The 23,782-nt window shown below is 38.6% G+C and overlaps 1 protein-coding gene across 1 annotated transcript in view; it reads right to left on the bottom strand.

Moving 5' to 3' along the window:
- The window catches only part of csmd2 (CUB and Sushi multiple domains 2), a 237,590-nt gene that overhangs the window by 146,951 nt on the left and 66,857 nt on the right, over positions 1 to 23,782 (bottom strand). Inside the window, exon 5 of the mRNA XM_042012628.1 lies at positions 17,159 to 17,366. Within this exon, the coding sequence (XP_041868562.1) occupies positions 17,159 to 17,366 (208 nt within the window). The remainder of the gene's footprint in view (positions 1 to 17,158; positions 17,367 to 23,782) is intronic.

Below are 23,782 nucleotides of genomic sequence, written 5' to 3'. Positions count from 1 at the left end.
AATGATCATTACTGCATAATAAATACAATAACTTTTAGCAGGCCAATTAAGCCTTTTGAAGGAAGAGCGTGTCATTAAGGAAACACTGAAAAATTGGAGAAATCAAACAAAATAGAGATCATAGACAGTGGCTGTGATGGACAAAAAAAAAAGGTATAGTCAAAAGGTCAAAATATAGGCTTGCTGAATAAAAGGGAATTTTAAAAGAGGAACTGAGTTTGTTAGCTGTGGATTTGGAAAGTTTTCCACTCACTCTCCATGGCTTCCACACCAAGTAAAGTAAGCCTAGTAACACCTAATCCACCTTAAAATAATGGGATCATTTATGATGCACTAAAAAGCTAAAATGGCTCTTTCTTCACCTCTGACACTAAACATTAAAATACCTTGAAAAGCTAGAGCACCACTAACAGTTGCACATTCAAGCAAGACCAACTTAGGCAAAGTGAGCAGAAAGGTAAAAACACAGAGAGAGAAATAGAGTGTCCTCCTAGTCAAGGTTATTCAGAAACAACTTAGAATAAAATAATTATTTTTGCCACATTACCACCAAAGACACGCTTAAGTTCAGACCCACTTTTAATTCACACTGCAGGGAATTCATAACCATGTCAAGGAACCCAAAAAATTTAGTAGGTAATTACAACCATGTAGTTCTTTCATGCACTGACATTATTAGGGCTAATTATGAATACAAAGGCTAAAGTACCAATACTAATAGCACTTTTTAAACTGCAGAAATCAGCCAGTAAAATTCCTCAGAAAAATCCTTGTATATGCAATATATTGCGTACCTGCTCCAAATAATAAGGTTATGTCACAATCAAGGTTTGCTTATTAAACAATTATTTCATGCATTAAGTGCACCAAGACAGAGTGCAGTATGTGCATAAGATATTAAGGATAACATGAGGGGGCTAAGAGTTTAGAATGAAAGCATAAAATTTAAGACAATATGAAATGTAAGAGTGGGCAGATAGTTTCAGTTTCTACTCACAAATTCACACTTGATTTCAAAATATTTCAAAGAAACACATTTCAAAGAAGTTGCAATAGGTTGAGGATTATGAATGAATGAATGAATGAATGAATGAATAATCTGCAAATAGGCATACAAAGTATACTGACATACAAAGAAAAAAAACCTCAAAGTGCTCACTTATGCAGCATCTTACACCCAAGAAATGTCAACACAATAATTAAGACGTGTGAATAAATATTGACCAAACACTGCTGCAGGTCATCGTTTGGATTAAGCAGTCTACTTCTTTAGAAGACCAAAAAGCATTGCTTGGTGCCATTTTTTTTTGCATATGCAGAAGGCTGCAGCTCCTCTGCATGTTTATACATGAGTTTCTGTATCGAGCTACAACATAGCCTAAAAAGCTGGCCTTCTGTCAAAGGATCAGCTTTATCCCTGATCCATATCATTCATGCAAACAGTGCACTAATTAGCCATGCTAAGGCAAATCACGCTGTTTTTCCTGGTTCACTAGCCACAGCACCTTCAGTAATCCTCTGTTATCACACAGTTGGAGAGGATAGTGAAGCTAATAATGTTGCAATATTAGCCACACTGATCTGCAAGTGATAGAGGCTGGCTGCACAAGCTGTTAATTCTGTCTGTGTCCCAGACCAGAGTAATCCCTATTCTAATTATTTTTTTTCTTAACACCCTGCCAAACGCTTGCCAATGCTCTCTAATCAGAACATCTAATCACAAAAAAACAGGGAGTGTGGTAAGCAGGAACCCCAGGAGTCAAATAAGAAAGGTGGGTTAAATGGCAGTAGTATAGAAAACCTATGTGGTGACAGAGAGCTGACGCATATTCCAAAAACTGAACAATAATGTTACACAATCAACTCCAGTAGAACAAACATTGTGGGTGTGTGTCCTTTCCTCCTGAGGTAATATGATAAATACACATTGTGGGTGCGTCCCGACCCGCCCCGACCCGAGTTCTGGATAAGATGTAGCTGGATATAACATAACCCATTTTAAGTTATGTTAAATATTTTTAACATTTTAATTGTTTTAATGCTTTTTAACTGTTAACAGGTTTTACTGGAACTTGAACCATGAAAAGTGATTTAAATAAATCTTAATGTATTACTAACTGTGCTAGCTTTACTAGCATTCAGGGATTCAACATGACATCCCACCAGGTGAGTGTTCAGATCTCTTGTGCTACTATTGGTCTTAATCAGTGCATAACATACTCTGCACCAATGCCTCATCTTTGTGATGAAATAATTTCCAGAATTTAGCACTAATGGCGCACACTTAACTGTCAGCATTGATCATCAGACATGTTTCCTGTTTACTTGAAAGGAATGATTGTGTACACACCAAGGCCAGAACTGGACGGGCATTTGGCAGGCCGGCTGCCTGATACGTTGTTTAATGGTGAGCAGACTCCACTCATTGAGCATGCACCAGGATAGTAATGGCAGGGACACAATGTGATACTTACTCTAATGTTGAAGTGAAAGTCTTACTTTGTGTAGGATCTGCAGCAAAACCTGATTCAAATGGAGGTAATGGTATAGGGTCATCAACTGGTTTATGCATTATTTGATCCAGATGCCTCTGTACTGGTATAATTACATCTTTAACATGATAAATTAACCACATCAGTTTTTTCTACACCAGCATATACCATAAGAAAATCCTCTCAATAATTCTAAGTGAGGTTGTGATTTCCCTCTTCATTAGGAGTACGGATAATTTCCTCTTTCAGTTGTACTCTGTCAGTATTGACGAGAGTGGTTTGTTGTGAGCTGTCAAAAAGTGAAGCTTGATTGCAAAATGGTGGCTCTTTCTAAGTATTCCAACAAAAATGAGACAAAATGATAGACCTGCCTAAACTGTGGGCAGCAATCATTAACGCTGAAAGGAAAAGAGTTGCACACAGAAAAGATAGACCAACTGGCCCAATCCTCCTTACTGTGTGAAGGGAGGCACACGTGCCCTAAGAGAAACAAGTCTGATCAAACACAAAGCTCTACTGTTGCGTGTATAAATAAATAGGTTGACAAAATATTGCCTTTTCATGGTTTTACACCTGTGTATCCAAGAGCCTTGACATCTGAAAAATGTGTCTTATCAAGCAGATTTTTTACAGGTTACTCACTAGTGTTCATTACTTACGCCAAAGTGGAGATTATGTTTTCAGCAATGTCCGTACATCCGTCCGTTAGCAACATAGCTCAAAAGAGCTCAAAGATTTTGATGCCAGTTTCAGGAAATTTCCAAAGTGGAATAAGAAAGAAGTGATTAAATTTTAGGGGTGATCCGGATCACTGCCTGGATCCAGGAATTTGTTAAAAGACTTTTTACAGGCGCAGAACAGGTGCAAACATGCAAAACATCATTGACCTTTGTCACATCTGGGTCTTTCACCAGTAAAAACAAAAGGTTGCTAAGCTGACATTTTTGCATTTTTAGCTTCAAACCTCATAGATTTTACTTAGATTTTGATTACGTTTTTTAAATATACTTAAATGTTGTGTTCTGGTTGGCTTCCATAAACATAGTTGTTCCACAGATAAGAAGAGATCATTTTTTAGACTACCGAAAAGCCCAGAAAGATATAACTGGCTAGCAGCTATTGAGCACATTAATGCTTGAGATGGAGTACTTCGAAGTATTTAACATTCATTTTGTGATTGGTGAGCAAAACATTTATTATTTTATTACTGTTTAAAACTTATGGTTGTTTTTTGTATTGATGCCAAAAATACCATGAAATGGCTGGTTACAGTAACAATAACCAATGTCTGCTGGTTGATGGTTTTTGTGTTTGTTAGCAGCTCCTTGACAATGTGATGACGGATAGACATGAGGACATTCGTTCAGTCTTATGACCACTATCTTTACCTCATATATTTTTCTAGCCTTGACGTTGAGGGTATCAGTGTAACTGTATGACAATATGGTTAATTTCTTGTCAAAAACCAATGGGGAACACTTAAAACTATGAAAAGTAGTTGCACACTTCAACACGGACACCGGAATGACGCAGGGTTTGGTTTAACAGCAAGCTGTATATAGTCACCTGACCACCAGATTGTGATGTAGGCTTGCACCTGCCCTTGGGGAGATAGAAATAAATTTATCTTTAGAGCGTCTAACTCAAAACCTAATGCCCACAATCACTGGAAAAACGATTAATATGCAGCTTCAATTTGTCGTCTCTCCTTTCTTAGTCATCTTCTCAGATAACTCTCTTGTCTCATCTCTGTGCTCTTAATCTGCTCACATATCAAGTTATTACCGACTTGTTATAAAAACTATATTCATTGCTGTAGTTTGGTGACTCTTTCAGCTGGATCAGTGTAAAAAGTCATTTCCCTCCATGTTTCCTCTGTCTGCTCTACTTAATCTCTTTCCATTTGATGAGAATTCCAGTAAAATCAAACAGGTCTTGGGGAGGGTCAAGCACCGAAATGAGCATCAGACTGGTGAGTTTTGTGTTTTTCAGTTAATTTCTTAATTGTTTTTTAATCCTCTGTTGTGCTGAATCCATGCTCATGTAATTTTAGGAGTTCCTTGGCAGTTTTATTTAAATCTGATTACAATCTGTGTATCTTAATGAGTTACTTGGTGTTACTTATGGTAGATTCATTCATTATTAAGAAAGACGGGACTTTTATTACAGCTTAATCAATATCTTTCACAAGTGTAGCTACCTGTAAATTCTTGGTGCATTTCGGGCAAAACCTTTTTTATTCATGCAGCTACCACATTTTTGTGTTTTTAGAAGGATACTCCATCTCTTTCATGAACTTAACCAGATGAGAAAAAAATGACATTAGCCAATCCATTTAGTACTGAAACTGTTTGGTGACATCGACAGGAAAAAAACAAAACAAACAAAAAAAAAACAAAAAAAACAGGGCCACTTATTCTTAAATCGTGGACATAATTTCTAATGAATCAACAACTGAGTAAGCTCAATTACTATTTTAAAATGACTTAAAATATTAATATATAACATAATTAAATCAGGAATTGCACATAAATTTGTGCTTAACTAACAAGTGGCGAAGTTAATGATCTCTTCCACAAGTTAATAGTGCATGACGTAATGGAATAATATATAGAAATATTTTTTTTTTTTTCTGTCGCCCTCATCATATGAGCTGTGTCATTTTGTACTATAAAGCTATAAAGTTTAAAGAAACCTCAATTTCCTCTTCAAGCTGCAAGTGCACATGTTTTCTTTACAGCGACTGTGTTATAAACGGCATAACACTGCACATGAAATTGTGCCGTTAATGTCACTGCTGTTATGTTCAAGCACATTCTGAGCCAGTTTGCCTGAAACTTTTATTTGGGTTGCTCAGTAACGTTACCGGTGCTGGTGCTACGACATCACTGACACCACCACCGCTACTAGCGCTGATCTTTTCCTCTGATGTTTTCCCCTTCAGACGATGTGAGGCTAGATTTGCATTTAAACCAGCCGTCCGTGAATGGATTGTCTCACCGGTGGGAAATCCGTCGACAGTGTTTGGTTTAACAGCTTGAGCAATCCTGCGATGGCAGAGGGAACTCAGAGCTTAGAGAGAGAAGGAGAGAGTATGATCAATCTGTAGGGGAAGTCCTTTTTTCCCTTTAGTTGTAGGGCTCTGACACAAACCTTCACTACACATTATCATCACATAGCTGTAATTGTATGCAGGAATTTCCCACGTTATAAGAGCTAGATTTGCAGGAATTGATTATATTTTGCACAATTCCCACAATTCGTCTCTGAATTTCAGGCCCTGCTGAATGCTTCTAGTTGATAGTGTGTCATAAAGTTGTACTTGAAAAGTCTGAAAGAAGATTTTTTTTGTGCTAAATGTTTTATCCCTGTGTAAGTGTGTCTACACAGGATGACAGAACTGTGTACGTTTTATATAAAGGTAATTTATGAATTTCTGTAATTATTCACACTCGTAAAGGAAAAAAGAAACACGCCTTTTCTACCACTGTATTTGCAGCACGGATTAGGCTTTCTTATGCTGAACTCTGACATTGCTTGTCACCCTTCACTTCCCCATGTTTATTGATGCAGCTTAAAAGTGTTTTGTGGAAGTGCACTGCAGTGCAGCCTGTAATTGCCGGTCAGGGCACGTTTATCAGAGTTCATAAAGGTTCCTCTAAATGTATTCAGGTTGGTCTAGTGTCACCTCATAAAAAAAGACAGCCTCTGTCAGATGAATAGAAAGAGGTGGGTTATTTTATTGCTGCTCACACACAAACAGCTATGGCACTTGACAACTGAATACACACTGACTGAGAAAACTCCCAGACATACACACATGCAACTTGCCCTGCTGTCCCAAAGAAAATTAAGATGTATTACACACCAAAAACAGTGAACATATCCTTGCTTTATTTCACCTTGCAAGGTCTCTCATTTTCCTCTCTTGATCCTTCTCTCTTTTTCTTTCATTACAAGCAATAACAGTGAGTTTTCCAACCCCAAAATGCTGCAATATTTTATGAATGACATGCAGTCAAGTGTGTAAAATAGGACCTTCACAGTGAATGATGTGTCCTTATGAGGAATGACTAAGTCTGCATGTCAGCTGCTTTAACTCTGTCTCTCTCCAGAAGTCCAAAGTGGGTCAGTTTTCAAGGCACATTTGAGATCAGATATAAGAATGGGCTATTTTTTACAACAGCTTAGTCCCATTTTAAACCAACTTGCTTTGATTCTGCTATTTGTCAGTGTAGTTAAAAAATCAATAAGTAAGCAAAATCACTAGCTCGTTACTACAAATAGATCTCTTTACTGCCATTCATTCAAATTAACATGAGAAGACATAATTAAACAAAAACAAGCTGATTTGAGAGAAAGGAAAAATTATCCAACAAAAGACTTTTTCTTCTTTTTTGTAAGTAGTCACCTTATATGCAGTGTGCATGGTTTGTTCCCTTTGATTTATTTTTATTTGTGAGGATGTGAGGTTAGAGACAGAGAGGGGATGTGTTGTGGTTGAGCAGTGACCCAGATGAGACAATGACATCTCCGTCCACTCAGGGGAAGTTTAGGAACAAGATGTTCTGCTGTTACTGCATAAGGGGGCTCATAACAGGGTGCTTTAAGGTGCAATCCACCTTAAAACACTTTTAGTTGAGTATTTAGCAGTGCATGTGCATCCTCTCACCCCCTTGGTAAACTTAGAACCAAAGGAATTTGCAGACATAACCACATTAATATTGAATAAAGGTAGACCATTTCTTAGTTTGGGAATCTGAAGTTGTTTGATGAAGACTAATCTGTCTCTCAGTGGCCAATAAAATGAAGTAGATGTTTATGCCAGGTCCATGTGCTTACATAAATAGGATTACCTAATCCAATTCAATGAACTGCATCTGCCTACTTGTCTTCACTGTCCTGCTTTCACAATCGAATTGCCACATGCAGTGTCCTCTACAACAGACCACTGAGTGCCGTGTGGTTGTGACCAACTGATTTCAATGTTTCTTTCCCTGTAAGGCTCTTCCCCTCTGCCTTCTTCTGGCTTCATCTGGCCTAATTGCTGTGACTGATTAACTGGCTAGAGTGCTATCTCTCCCCTTTGGTCAATAGTGATGCTTCAGTAAAAAAAAAAAAAAAAAGAAAGAAAAAAATCCAACCACATGAAGAGTCTGTCTCAGTAGACAAAAAGACAAATGAAAGAGATGGCAGTGAGAGCAAGTGTACAATAATGGGGAAAGAAGCAGATGAACAGGAAAACAAAAGAGCCGGTATTCCATAATGTCACACTTTCTCCAACTTCTATAAGTTTGAGGTTGGTGCTGTGTTGGATGAGAAATAAATGCTCTGCTCTGATCTTTGTTTTGAGTAGCTTCTAGCTTGGCTCACCAATCAGCTTTTTCAAACTCTCTGACCGCCGTCTACTGCAGCTGAGACAGTGAAAACTGCTTAATGCTTTACACACATTGCTGTGGACTGTTCACATTTTCTGCTTTAAAATATTTCCACACAGCAGACATGTTGACCATTTTCTGCAGCAACTCTTATGCATCAACTCTAGAGCTGATGTATAACAAGGGGCATAGAGTGGAGGTGTATTCACTGACCCTAAAACCAATTAATCAAAAAAAGCCTTGATCATAGAACCCAGTCCAATCTCAAGTATAGAATAACAGTCTCAACATATAATGGACAACAAAGCTCCTGTGCTACAGCTGAACCATGTATCATATAAAATGCACTTCAACCACCAAGCCATGCCACAGCCGTCAAAATCAATTTGCATAAAGTCAGTGGTCTCTTTTGATCATATCCTAACGAAAAAGTGTCTGAAGCAAGCAATTCATCCTAAGGTCGTCTGCACTTGATCCAGGAAGTGATTTACAGGAACAGAGCTGTTGAGACTGGGGATGAGACTTTGTGAAGCAGCAGAACAAAAATGAGTTTATAAAGGTGTTTTTACAACTGTGATAGATGATTAAATACACAGAAAATAAGAGACTGTCATTTTAAATACAGTCTTGGTTGGAGTTCCACAAAGTCGGTGATATAATTAATCAAACTTTGCAAAGCAGAAACGAAAATGAGTATTTGGGAAAAGCAGCAGGAAACAATGATGGGATTATTCCAAGGACCTGGCATATGGACATTAGACATGATGAAAAGGTAAGCTGCAATGTATCAAAAATGTCTCTAATCCATTTGCAGGCCCTGGGTAGCAATATGCAAAACTTTAAAAATGTCTGTGCACAAATCATAAACCATTAGTGCAAGTGCAGAGCTGTTAAATTCACACTGGATCCCAGTGGTGCAGTACTTAGTAAAAACAACTACAAACACACCTAGTCAAGGAACAGTGATCTGGCCAATCACCACCAACCTATGTGTGTTCTCTGGTGTCACTGGGATTGGGGACAAGGTAACAATTGGTGAGACATGCTTACACAAACACATTGCTTTCTAAGCAGCTTGCCTCGAAGGAGCTGGTTTATAGGTTATACTAAACACTGTCTAGCAAGGTGCTGTAGCTGCTGTTTTACGTATAAGATGGATTATCAATGACTAACAGTAAAGCATAATCAAGAACAAAATGGCTTCCCATTTGCTGTGGAATAATCTTGATAGCACAACTGAAATAAGCCTATCCCTGACAAAACAGAAACAAAACCCAAATGTTGGAGGGACTGATAGAATACATAATCAAGCTCTGGCCCATTTTAGTTTATCCTGTTCTGTGTGAGTGCTGTGACAAAGACAGCAACATATTGTAGAGCCCTTGCTTGAGACATTCTGCAGCACGGTATTAGGTGGTAGTGACATTGCTCTTGCACTGGAGAATTTCTTGGAGACTGGGAAAAAGTTCATCAAAGATGTTGTTTGGATTTGTAGCAGCATCCAGATTAAGCCCTCAACCATGAGCTGCAGTAAATAAATCCTGACTGTGACCAAGCAAAGCCTGACAAGCCTAAATAAGGTCACTAAAAAGTGCAGATACGGGAGAGAAAAGAAATTTAAGAGAATAACAGATCTGTCATATAATTATGCAAGTAAAGTGATCAGTATGAACAAATATTGTCAGAATACCATTATATACAATGTTTTACCAGTCTAAAAGTAAATGTAAGCATTTCAGGCTTTTTTTTTTTTTTTTTGTGAGTCTCTAACAAAACCTGACTACAGCTGTAAATCCCTGCAGCAGAATAAAACACAGGTCAGCAAAGACTGGTAATTACCAGCTGCAGCACCATTGGATTCTTTTCTTCTTGCAAGTCAGTCTGAGAGTGTGTGAATGTGTCATCGGGGCAAAATGTGGTCTTGGAGACATGTTCTGTCATGTATCATCAGCAATCACTAAATGGAGTACTTAGCTTGATGTTTATGTTTCTTTCAACCAAACAGGATGCAAGATATAGTCATGTGCCCACGTTTACCAAGTAAAAATGTCATCATATACTAAAACAGCTGTCTTCAAAGGGCTCAGAGATCAGAATGTCAACATGTTGACAAGCAGCGTGGCTAACAAGCTCCCATCCCAAGTTGGTATACTGGTTAATCAGCAGCACAAATTTTATTTTCTTTTATCGTTTTTAAATTTCTCCTGGAAGACATTCATACATCCTGGAATTGTTCAACCATGTACTAGCACAGAGACAGGCGACCACTGATGCTCACTACGATCAATAAAAACACATTAATTAACCTAGAATACATACGTTTTGATCTGAAGAAAGCTGGAACGCCAGGAAAAAAGCCTGATGTGACAGATGTGTGTATACATTGCTTTTGACAATGTAACCGAGCCTTCCAGGCTCTTTGCTACCTATCCAGTGGTCTACTGCAGGGTAGACCACTCTTTTTTTCTCTAAACCCCCTGCTGTATATTCAAAAACAAATTGTCCTCTAAAATATTTTTAATTTCCAGAAAACTCAAAAGTGACAACCAACCTCAGTGTTTAGTCTGACCTTAGATAATGAAATAAGCTCATCATGGTTGGCGTCCTTTGTGCAGTGAAAATTGATGCATGCCATGTGATCTTTGGCAACCAGGCTCCCTTCCCTTAGGTGGGCACAGACACCAGGCTGGGAAACCAAGTAGTTACAGTTTGTCAAAAAAATTTGCCAGATTGGATTTGGTAGTAGATGTGCAAGCACCTCACCCAATGTGCCAACTGAAACAGTGCTGCATCACGTTATATGAATGGAAATGCCACAATCCTATTTCATACTTGATTAAAAAAGCAGTCGATTCAGCATAGGTAATGATCACCAGCAGAATCCCCACACCTTAATGGATAGATGCATGGATTCAAAATCTATATGTCACGGTCTTTTTGGTGTTGTTACTGTCTATGAGAGTTCAGATTTTTATTTGTGTGTTAGTTTGGATAAGTTCTGGTTAGATTTTTAATTTATACCCTGGATAATGTATTTTCCTCCATCTGATTTTTGGTTCTCAGTTCGGCTAGCTTTTACTTTGTACACCTAATTTATTTTCCCTGAATTTATTACACCAGATTTATTTAGCAAACCATCTGTCTTTTGTTAGTTTCTCAGTATGAATGCTCCCTGGCTTCTTCGGTTCCCTTGTTAGTTTTCCCTTGTTGGTTTACTGCCTGTCTTTTTTGTTTTTTTACCTTTGCTTGGTTCCATTTTTTTTTGTTAGTAAAAGATCACATACTTTACCAGTACCCTTGGACCTTTGAAATATCTGATAAAGACTTCTCTCTTTTTCATTAGTTCATATCTTTTAGGTCTTGTGTTTGTCCTAAGAAGACTTTTCTAACCACTGACCATTGCAAAATTATGTAGAGAAAAACACTTAATCAATTCTTAAAACCATCCATTCCAAACCTGCTTTCAAAAGATATAATCATAGTAAATGCTATTTACAGCTAAACTGCACTAAAACACATTACACCAAACAACTGCATGACTGAAAGTCATCTACAAGATAAAGAAAAGTTAAAAGACAGATGTGTCTCATGAATGGAACTGGATGTAAGATAGAGAGTAACAGATCTTGACTTAGCTATTTAGAGGGTGTGAGACGATGCTGGCTTATAAAACCCCAACAGCTTTATCGAGGGCTCTTTTCTATTGAATGTGACATGATGGTCCTTGACATCTAACCGGGTTTTATTGCAATCCCTCACATCAGCCTTGAGACATTTCTGTCTCTGCCAGTATTTATCTGCCAGTGGGCTTTCTCCATTGGTTCCTCACACATAAACTTGCAGATGTCCAAAGTATCTTAGAGGACACATGGAAAGTTGCACCCTGATTCAACATTACTTGGTAGTGGTTCCCTCTCTAAATGCATTGTCCTCCGTTTTAAACTCTCAGATTTTGAAAACTATTAAATGCACTGCTTACTACTCATTAACCCCATGCCCACTTGTTGTTGCTGATGAGCTCTGTGTGTTTTACGTTTAGAAAATACTGCAGTAAGCATAATAAATGTCTGCAAACCTTCATTAGACAATCTAACTTTTAAAAAATCCAACCAGATGCTTTATGCATGTATGGATAGAGAGAGAGAGAAAGAGAGAGAGAGAGAGAGTCTGGCTGAGAAGGGCAGACAGAGGAAAAGAAATGCCAAAGTGACGTGACCAGACTAGTGATGTCACAGCGAATTACAGATAAAGCTCCAAAACTAAACCCTTTTTTCATTCCAACAGACTGTGTTGTAAGAAACAGGCTACAGCAAAAGAAACAGATAAATAAATGTATTCAACATTCATACTTAGAATATACTCCAACCAGACCATCACATAATATCTATTTAAAACACATCTATGTGAAATGCCCCCTGCATCTACTGCCAAAAGACTGTATTCATATGCTGAACATCAACCCCTTAGCGCACAAATGTACACTAAATCACATTTGCAAGCGTGGTAGTCTGGTGATCACAAGTGAGCAGCCTTTAATTCTCATGCTGCCAGGCAAACAGTGGTCAAAGGACATGATGCATAATCACTCACTTCCATACACACTGTGTCCTATAATAAAAAAGAACATTTGGCAGCTAATAGCTTAACACAAGCAATGCTGTGGAGTCTCGCAGTGAAGAATGTGAAAGACAAATACATTACCCCTACTTTGAAAACAGCTGGCATGCACATAACACATTTGCATATAAACAAACACACTCACAGCTGTTCAACTACATGCATTCTAATACAAACAAATCTTAAAATAGATAATTGAAATTAAGTTAACACAATTTATATCGCAGTAAACTGAAACTTAAAACTCTTGAGCTCCAACAAGGAAAAACTTTGTAAACAGCAGAACAAAGGTCAAAACATTTATATCCGCAAAACTGAAACAAATACTACTCATATTGCTGCAACTCCCTTCAGAAACAAGTAAACAGGTGCTGGACTTAAAAAAGCTGTTTCCAAAGACCATTCACTCACTCTCAGGTGAGTCAACCTAACAGCCAATCAATATATATCCACTGTTCTGTACTCCTCTCCAACAAGTCTTTATCTCTTACCATCTTGCTCATAGACACACAGACAAGCTACCTCCCCATGTTGGGACAAGCTGACACATATCAGCACTGCAGGGATAATCCATACACTCACTAAATGTCAATGTCTCAAGTCCATAGGGCATAGTATTAAAAGAGAAAGGAGAAAGGATAGGAGGATACCAAGAGGGATGAAAACTCATTGGGCTCTCAGATCTCCTGACAGAAAGAAATAAGTTGCATTTACCCAGGGTGCTTTGTGTTGTCTGAGAAGGAAGCATCAAAAAACAAGAAAGAAAAAGAAAAACCCTCATGGGATATAGAGTTTGCAAGAGTTACCAGGATGGAAACGAATATACGTTGTTTGGAAACACTTTTTGTAAAATGGAGCAATCATTTAGCTGTGATCTTTGTTTTTTACTTTTTTGTGTGTACTGAATTTTATTTTTTATATTTGTGTAAAACAGAGGGAATAATGCCAATATCGATACTGTTTTGAAGCAAAGAAACAGGCACTTTTTTTTCTTCTACATTTCCAGTATCAAAGGTGTTGTGGGAGGTGCTTTTGGTTTCTCAAGGGAGAACTGCTGGTGGATGAAAAGGTGTTATACTTCCTTGAAAAACAATTGAGCATCCAAGAAAATTACCAGTCAAGTAGCTGTGAGTTCCACTTAGTAGTAAGCAGCCGAATGAGGATTTAGCAACGGGTGAGCGTCAGCCATTATTTACATTGCCTCAAATTGGATAGTGATGGGGAGGAAAATCTATGTGGATGCAAACAGTGTAATGGCAGAGTAATGTGTTCCCCTGGGCAAGCAACACTGAAGAAATCCTGCCCGGATACTGCCTAGAGGAGGTAGAATTCACGCGCCATTCTTGCCAGCCCTTCCCACTGCCACATTCAATCCACATGCACATCCCTGACACTGAAGTTAGTCTCCTAGCTGTCTTTTCCAGCTGCCTTTTCAGAAAGCTATAGGTAGGTGAAGATGCCAATCAAAGCACAAGACAGTGTGATGAACAGGATCAAATTCTGGTTAATTCTCATCCTCTCAAAGCACATACAGACATGTATGTACACACAAAATAGTGGAACAGAGGCCACATTAAATGAGTCATTTCCATTTGAGCTGCTGTGGATCAATAAGAGAAACATTGCTTTGACCATGCTCTCTGCTCTGCTTCTTTTGTTGGACTGTTCTACCTGTCTGTTGGGCCTCAAGCAGTAAAGCCCTTTGATCTCCCCACATCTTCAATTGCATAGCCAACAAAAAGGGTAGAGTACCAAAGAATTCTTAGTTTTATCAATAATTTCCTAATTCGAGTTAAATAATTTGCAAAGACTTGAATTGATTTGATTATTTGGTATCAATACGCATGTATGCATACAAATGTCTAAACAGACTGACACAAACAACATGAATTTTAATATTTCATAATAGAAATTTCTAACAATAATTTTATTTGAAAAATCAAACATTGCTGCAAGCATTTTATGAATCTAAATAAAATGGAATTGTCTCTGATAACCAAAGGCTTCTAAAGACATGTTAAGTCAGCATACCTTAAGTTCAGCTTCTATAGCAATCACACAAGGGAGGTCATGCAGGACACTGCTAAGCTCTTCTACCTGCTGTTCACGTAGAGGTGCAAAGATAGACAGAGTTGTGGATTTTTTCCCCACGCCACCAGTGTGGTCGCATTCACTGTTCCTATAGCTTTCACCAGATCCTCTGCAGCTATAACGTCAACCTCTGTCACACTGCAGACACTTCCATTCATACCAACTTTGGGTAACAGAGCTGCAGAGATTGTTTGTTGCTGTTCCAACTCCATCTGCATTTCCTTCAGGTCACCATGTAAATCAGCTTATGTGCAGGCACATCCAGTAGTTACAACAGCCACTGTCTAGCTCAATTAAATCCCCTGTGCAGACCACTTTCACATGAGGGTTAGTAACTGAGGCCCAAAGCTGTGACTTTAAAGAAAGTTAAAAAGAAAAAAAGTAAAAAAAAATTGATAAAATATAATTATGTTGTAATTTTGAGAATTAGTATTGGGTACTGTTTTTTTAAAGTGATTTGGATTGTGACATTCTTTAATTTTTTTCAATATTTTTAAAATATTCTTTTCTTTTAATTTATTTAGGATCCATTACTATGAAATGGTGACATAACTACTCTTGCCATTTGGACAAGCAAGTAATAGACAGTATTTAACTTTTGATGATAGATATGACTGTTGGCAGCATTAAAAAAGAGACCAAACATAAGAAACATGGAGAAAATTATCTGAGAGAAAGTAATGCATTCAGTATAAAATAAGCTTAGTAGAAAAATGCTTTGATGTTGTAATTGTAAAAGCTAATTTCCACTTTAAAGCAGACCTGAGAAACGTTCTTTAAAAAAATTACCCACAAAGTCTTTCTTCACAGACTCTGGTGAGTAAATCAGAGACCACACCAGTTTCCTGGGAATAAGAAAGAGCACAGCCATTACTCACTCATTCCCTCAGAGGATGCATGCATTGGTTCAGCAACATCAGTGCTCAGCCTGACCTCTCTTGGCCATCAGGTGAGTACTTACAATCTTTCGTTTATTTCTCCACTCTGCAACTAATGTCTTCTCCTCCGGTCCTACACTCTTCTCCGGATTTGTGCAGTAGTGTTTTTTATTCTGTCTAATTGATCCAATTATTCCAAACTACAGATTTACAGCTACCTTAGACATACAGATATTAAGAAAAATATTAATGTTGAGACTGGTTTGTGATTTTAGGGACAGCAGTCAATACTTTGGAAGAGTTTGAAAAAATGAGATCACAGTAAAGCCAGTATGTCTGCATTGTGTGCTCTGTCTTTGCTGCATTTTTCTTGCAATGTGCATGATCAGCTGTGACCTACCCTATGCACCACTTGCTAATAGCCCCTCTTCCTAATATCCAGTAACTCACTGCTTCCCCATGTGGTAGTGCTGTTGGTGCACTACCACAGGTGCTTCAGGCAGACTCAGTAAAGATGTGAGCATCCCACAAGAAAAGAGCACATCTAAGTTAGGGACAAGATGCTGATAATATGGTAAAATGTGTGAAGAGGCACAGTGAGGCTAAAATCTGAGGGGGTCCAACTCTCCACTGACCAAGCAGAGATTAGAAGAGATTTTAATATCAATCTACAAGGCAGAATCCTCAGAGTCAATGAAGTCCTTTTTGGAAAGTGTTTTTGCTTAACTACCAAGTGGATTAGTGAAACTGATGTGAAGATACCAGGCACCATCTCACTACAAGATGCAAAAGTAAAGGCATTCTCCTCTGTTATGTCTGGTGTGTGCATACCAAAATGAATAAATAAATAAACAAAAATGAACTTACATTATTTAATTTTACACCACCCAAAAATGTATAGTTTACTTTCCTAATGTATAAAAACTGAACCAATCCACCAATATTCACCCACTATATATTTTCCAAGCTATTATTAGATTTGTGTGATAAGTGAGGGAGACAGGAAAAGGTGGCAAAGAGAGTGTGAAAGGGTACATCTGTTTGCACAAGTTCTTAGAGTGCCAGCACAAATATGTGGTAGCATGGATAAAAGTGAGAATGTGACTGTGTGCATGTCCACTTGTGCCCATATGGACTGTAGTGTGTTTGTGTGAGATTGTGCATGTATGTGCAACAGCATGGCACGGCTGGCTGTGGAAATCAAGCTCACTAATTACTTCCTGAGCTGAAAGAGCTGTCAGAGAGAGGAGGAGCTGCCACAGATGGTGAGAGACCCACAATGACACCAGGACATCCTGCCCCTTCATCATTAACGTTGAGCATGTGTGTTTGCATGAGACTGAGTAACTGAAAGTATGTGTGAAAGTGAGTGAGGAAGACTGAGTGTTCAAATTACACCTTTGAACTACCCCAACACATCATGCCCCTGAAGAGTTTGTAATATAGAAGCTAAGAAGTGTCTATCAAATAAATTACTGTTGTCGGTTTCACTTTATAGACACAACCAGCAACACTTCAGAGAAAACCACGATCCAGTTCCAAATGACCAATTTAACACCCACCCACTTCCAGCTTTACCCAGCTTACTCCGAGTTCAGACAGGGTGGCTGTGTGCAAGTGTTTCAATACTAGATAACATCTCTCTCCCATCCACTGCTCAACTCTCTCTCCAGACAAAATGCTTCAAAAACCATCTACTCACCACTGTGAAGATCCCTCAGTGCCGCTGACCTCCAGCAGGTCATAGTCATCCTCCAGCTGAAAGTCAGAGAAAACCAGGGCAATGGTGTCTCCTGGCTCAGCCAACACAGTCCAGGTGCAGTCAGCATTGTTGTTATACTCAGCTGGGTAATTGGGGGTGGTGATCACACCACTTTGGCCCCGTAGTGTCCCTCCACATCCATCATCCGCTGCAGAAATTGTAGGAAAAAGAAACTTGAGAAATACTTGAGGGGGGAAAAAAAAATAATAAAACTGCAATCACAACTGTCTAATGTGGAGATCCTGTGATGTCCAGGTAAATGGGAAAACAAAGATGGTAAAAAGCAGATAAATACAAACTGGAGCTTAAATGCCACAGAATGAAAACTGTATTTATATGTAAAGCAGAGGACGAGGGAACAAAAATCATGTTTAATTTCTGCACCAGACAGCTGTTTTTTCCACAGACTTGGATGCAGCACATAACTACCAAAAGGTCAGTGCAAAAGCCCTGGCATCATTTTGACTGACAATGATGACAAGTAGAGGGGCAAATTATCAGTATTTAAGGGGAGTGGGTTAATAATATCCAGAATTCAGAAAGTTTAGGCTCATCTAGGAGTTTCTCTAAACTAGTTTTAACTCAGTCACAGCACGTATGGATAGCAGGGCTCCAGACTGAGACCATTTTGCGACTAAAATGTGAGACAGTGCGGGTGAATTTTTAATCTACTCGCGCAATGGCGACCAATACATTTGCCAGTCTTTTTCTTGTTGTAGTTATGACTGGATTTATTTTGTCGCTGACAAACGTCTGCTTCCCTCTTCCGCCCAGTAGCTCACAGTAATGCGCAAATTAGCTGCTGGATTACCGACTCAAACTAACTTCAATACGAGAAAAGGAGACGAACACCAACGAAGAAGACGACAGCCAATGTGCGTGTGAGCAAGGACGAACTACCACTGTGATTGGCTTATGTGTGGAAAGAGGCGGGTCTTGGGGGAATTTATTATTCCTCAGTGTTGCCAACTTACCGACTTTGTCCCTATATTTAGCGAGTTTTCAGACCCCTCTAGCGGCTTTTTTTAAGCGACTTGCAAGAAATCTAGCGACTTTGGTATTATTGGAGACTTTTGGAGACTGAGGTGAATGAAGGTAGTTTCCTCTTCCCAATGAGGAGCGGGTGCTGTGCAGACCCCTCTCATACAAGGCTTGGTCTTCTTGCAGCAGAAGCAGCAGAACAGACGACGTTCACCTCTGTTTCATGACCAGGCAGAAAATGAAACGTACAAAGCTGCTGCTGCTGGTTTACCGTCAGAGTAATGTCTATTAATGAAGAGTGTGGACAAAAATATTTAAAAAGTTAAAAGTATTGTGATGTCCCAGACTCCTAATTAAAAAACAAAATACACTTAAAAAAACTGAACTAAAAAATAAGGAACATATTGACAGAATTATTTTATTTATTTATTTAGCTGTTCTAAACATTTTTAGGTTGTCTTTTTTATCAATTTATTCCCTTCACACGACATCCCTCTTTATGGCAGCACCCATTACTACTAGGCTGATTATGCTAATTAGTGACTTCTAGCGACTTTTGGGAACAGTGGCTGGAGAGGAGTATCAGTCCCTGAAGCTGTTTATTGCCAGGAACTACATGGACCAGTCATACCATGTCCTATGGGGGATGATGGGGACAAAGTTGTCGTTCTGCTTCGACTACAAAGTGAAAATCAAATCAAATCATCAAATCTGATCTGATCTGACAAGTTCTATGTCTACTTGTTTTGTATTAGTGCGGCCAGTAAGATGTTTTTTTTTATTTATTTATTTTTATATGTTATGTCAGCTGCTGCACAATAAAATGTGAATTGTAAACATTGTAATTCCTTAATTTATTGTGTGTCTTTATTTAATGTAATAAGTATTTATCACTAATACAGTGAAAATGAGAGGAAATGTGAATATTTGCTTTGCAAGGCAATTTCAGTGTGCGCCCCTAATTTTTTTCTGCTTGCACTCCTAAAAATTTAAGTTAGAGGCCACTGTGCTCCTCGTAAAAAAAGTTAGTCTGGAGCCCAGGATAGCACTCATGAACTCGCACTGCACTGACCTGAGTGCAGCACAGAGCTGTTCTTGCATTGTTCAAGACAGACATGGAAACTGAGTGCACAGACATAAATCCAAAAGGAAATATGTGGCGTGATCTGAAGAGAGATGTGCACAACAGGTGCCCTCACAATCTGACAGATTTGGAGCACGTTTGGGAGGATGAGTGAAGAAACATTTCCCAAGTCAAAATGTGGAATGCTGATGGATTCCTACCCAAGAAGACTGAATGATGTGATTAAATGAACAGTGTTTCAACAACGTCTTAGTTTAAGGATGTACACACTTGTGCAGCAAGCTTATTGTACTTTTTTGTATTCATTTTTTTAATTAAATGGTAGAGGGTATAGGTAACATTAAAGTCAGAAAAAGCTTTACAATGATTCATTATTGTCACGTTTTTAACATATTTTAACAGGGGTGTGTACACTTTATTTCCACTGTTTTTACAACAAGCATACTACAGAGCAGCTTTTTCTCTGATCTTGCAGTGTGAACAAATAACCTGAAATTGCTTTAATTTTAGGTTGTTGCTTTCTTGACAAAATGTTTCTTAAATGATCTTACAAAAGGTTCAAATTAAGGCTGCACAATATTGTAAATATTCACCTTCAACACAATATTAGCCTGTGTGATATAGATATTGCAACAACCACCTAAACTGTGATAAATAACAGTCCCAATTTGCATATTTTAAGTGATGTGACACTGTTCCAAACACTGCTGTGCATCCATGCTCTGTGTGCATCAGTGACAAGTTAGATGAACTCCTATTGTCCTGGATGCTCCATGTAGATCCTAACGGCTGCAGCAATAGAGCTTATGGTGTGAGTATTATGATGGTTGAAGGTAACGAGAGAAGCAATGAAATTGTGGATGCAGAAGAACTTGCGGCTAAGAAGAACAGCATGTCAGTTATTGGGAACTACTTTGGTTGCAAGAGAGATGAGACACAGTCTGAAAGGCATGCCGGATACTTGTGCCAAGCCCCAGGGGAAACACAACAAAACCCTTCTATCGCCGTCTCTGGTAAAGACAGTACAACCACAAGGAGCTATGGACGAAGACGTGTTGTGCGTTGCGCCATCTTGTGTGCTCTTAATGTAAGTCTTAGTTACCATGTATCTGCCAACAAGGACAGCAGCATGGATATCTGGACTGATGATGTTAAGACAGTGGTCCACAGTTACTAATCAGGGTTTCTTATCTGGCAATCTCAAAATTATTCTGTTTTTAATAATAGTAAGGCATCAGTGCATTACCGTAAACTCTGCTTCAATTGACAGAATCTGCTTTTAATAACGCATGCACACAGAAATATACAATGCAAATTTGGTTATAATTTATTAAAAGTTGGTAAGGAGATAGTTTCAAATTTTTGCAAAGGCTGTCAAATTTCTATTTTATCTGTAGTCTTCAACATTATTATAGCAGAAGCTATAATGTTTAACAGATGTCCATGCATGAGAGTTTTGGGAGTTAAGCTTCATATGAGAAAACATCAAAGCGGCATCAAATTTTATTCATCGCCTTGCAACTTTCAAGTGTTATAGCATATTGCTGGTTTTCGATGTTGTAAAGTGCTAATTGAAATGTTGCCACAAACATACTCAGGTAGCAACAGTTTCACTCAACAAGCCTTCCTTCCACACAGTCATTTGATGCCTCTATGCATTTAGAGGTGAAAAGTTTAAGTGGTTTTGTATGGGCTGTCTTCTGAGGCTGAACAGATGCACTTTATGCAGCGCTACGATAAAAAAGACATTGCTATTTTGCTTACTAAAACAAAAAAAAAAAAAGGTGTAATTGCAGCAGTTTGGGAGGATGGGTTTACTCTTAGTGTCTTGTCCTGCTTTTGTTTCTCCCATCAGGTCCACTCATTCTGCCTCTGCTTCATTTCTCTTCCTTGCTGGCAGCTACTGTAACAAATGGCTGTGTATTGTGACATGACAGCTAAACACAATGGCTGTTATATTGTTTGGTGTTGAGGGATGGCGGTTTGCTTTATCAATAGATTATCTGATGTGTAATGTTTATCACAGACATCAAAATATATTCGATTTCAGTCTAACTTTGAGATCGTTTTTATCCCCAAGCCCTATTTACAGCTTTGTATATGCTAATGAGTTATAATACTGAAGATGTGGACATACTGATTCAACAACAGAAAAAAAAAAAAGAAAAAAAAAAAAACTTCCAATCTATAAGAAACAGGCTCTGACTAAGTGGGAAGTTAAGGAACCTGAAAATGCAAAAAAAAAAAAAAAAAAAAAAGAAGAAATATATATAGAAATTATTTGTATTCAGTGCTTACACATCTTTTTGCCACAAGTCATATACCAAAATTTAGGAGCATAAAAATGTGCAGTGAGTTACAGCATATTGTTACTTTGTCTGGAGTTTTTGCCAAAGGCCAAAGAGACAGCAGTCATAAGATTAAAATGCCCTACAGTGGTTTTACAGTCATCAGGAAGCAGAGTAGAGGGCATGATGCAAACTAATGCAACATGGTGGGAAGTGATTAAATTCTGATTAATTCAAATTTGTGTTAATCAAAGCAACTCTTCACTCCCCAAGATAGCTTTAAGGAGACCATTAAATAAAGCATTCATTTAATGTTGTGCCAGGATAATACCTGAGGCTCATACTGATATTTTTATTATAGCTTTGAACAACACAGTAGGTGATATCTTGACTTGGGGAAAATAAATAAAACAGATTGACTACAGACTACATGTAGCTGTAGCTTTGGCACATCAGTAAACAGATGGGAAACAAGAAAGTTTTGAACAGGATCATAATGTTATCTTCTTTTCTTTTTTTTTTCTGAAGGTGTGTACGTTTGGAATTTATCATGGTGGTCAGCCGACTGACTCTGTGTGATGTTTAAAGGAGGGGAGAGGAGGACCTCAGTAGCGTTAGGCCCTGTCTATCATCCGTCCTGCCTGTCACCATGGCAATCCCTTGAGGGAGAGCAAGAGAGTGTTTGGACGAGCAGAAACCTGTGAGGTGTGAATTTCAATAGGAGGAAAACCACAACAGAAAGCCAAGGAGAAGGGGATGAAGAGGATGGCAGGTGACATGCAAGGATGGGTGAGAAAAAAAGTTTGGAGGGAAGGTGGACAATGAAGAAAGAAAAAGATGGCATGTGGGGTGACAGGTGATTGTTGCAGTGGGAGTGACAGGAAGTAGAATGCAGACAGAAAAAAACATGAGAAAGCATTGATATTCCACACAAGCATTTCTTCACACTTGAAAGGAAATCTCTGGACTCTAACTCCCCACCTCAGCTTGAATCTTCATCATTCTCGCCAGTCTGAGGCTGATACTGACCAATACAACATCTATCTACATGCAGAGTCATAGAGAACTTTCAACAGAAATATAGTCCAGAAGAAAGGTTAGTTGCTGTGAAAAATAGCAGAGAAACAAGCTGCAGTCTCCTATGAGCAGATTGGCATATGTGTCTATTTATGTCAAGTGATGAGCACAACACAGAACATGTAAAACATTGTTTATGCCATCAGCAGCTGATTACCATATTTGATCCAACCGCGCTGGCACATTTGCATTCTCCTGAGTCTAAAGTGGTGACCACGCCAAGATGTTCTCCCTGCTCCCAAAGAACAGTGCAAAATCTGCTCCTGCACATATGAGCAGACTATAACTATACACTTATGAAGGAGTCAGGTGGACTTTTAAGTACTAGTGGGAGGTATTAATTGATTACAGGGGAAATTGTCCTTGTAATTTTGTTTTGTAAAAAAATTATTAGCATGTAATTTCTCCTGAAAAGGTGACCTCAAGACTTGAGTGTTTGGGCAATTACCATTACTATTGTTTTTTTTATTTTTTTATTTTTTCCCAGGATGGAGCCTGGGTTAGCATGAGGGGGAAAATTGAAAACAGAGTTTTCATCTAAATAGAAATTATTGGTTGATTACAAAAATAAATAAAGAAAAAAGAAAAAAGGAAGGAATGGCACAGTTACTGTTTTTTTTTTTTTTTTTTACAAATATTATAAACTACTAAAAACGCACACATGCACACACATTGATTTCTCCTTTAGAAGTGACGTACAGGCATGTGCATGTGCCTCCATGTGATTGGGTGGGTGGGGACTGTGCTGGCGCATGGTGCCCAGCCATGTGTGCTCCTATGTGGGCTTCCTGACTCCCAGCCTAGCTACAGATGGCATAGTGTCTCAGCAGTCTGCTCAGCAGGCACACTGACACAAACCATTGGCCACATGAATACACAGGCATACACAAACACCCTCATGCACATAAGACAACAAGTGGACATGCTAGGAGATGCATGTTCGCATAGCTAGAACATGTGCATCCATTTAATTTTATATGAGAAATATTTCTTCTTTTTATTTTTTTAACCAAGAGAAATCATGTCAAATCATCTGCAGTGGTGTCACGTTTACTTACAGAGAACTACCCTCAAAAACTTGGGTCAGATAACACACACTGGCAGGTGTCGCTGCCGCAGGGGTGCTTGCTAACT

This window comes from Melanotaenia boesemani, chromosome 17, assembly GCF_017639745.1.
Source record: "Melanotaenia boesemani isolate fMelBoe1 chromosome 17, fMelBoe1.pri, whole genome shotgun sequence".
NCBI classification, from domain to species: Eukaryota; Metazoa; Chordata; class Actinopteri; order Atheriniformes; family Melanotaeniidae; genus Melanotaenia; species Melanotaenia boesemani.
Note: the sequence above shows the minus strand (reverse complement) of the source record. Positions and strands in the feature narration are given on the sequence as shown.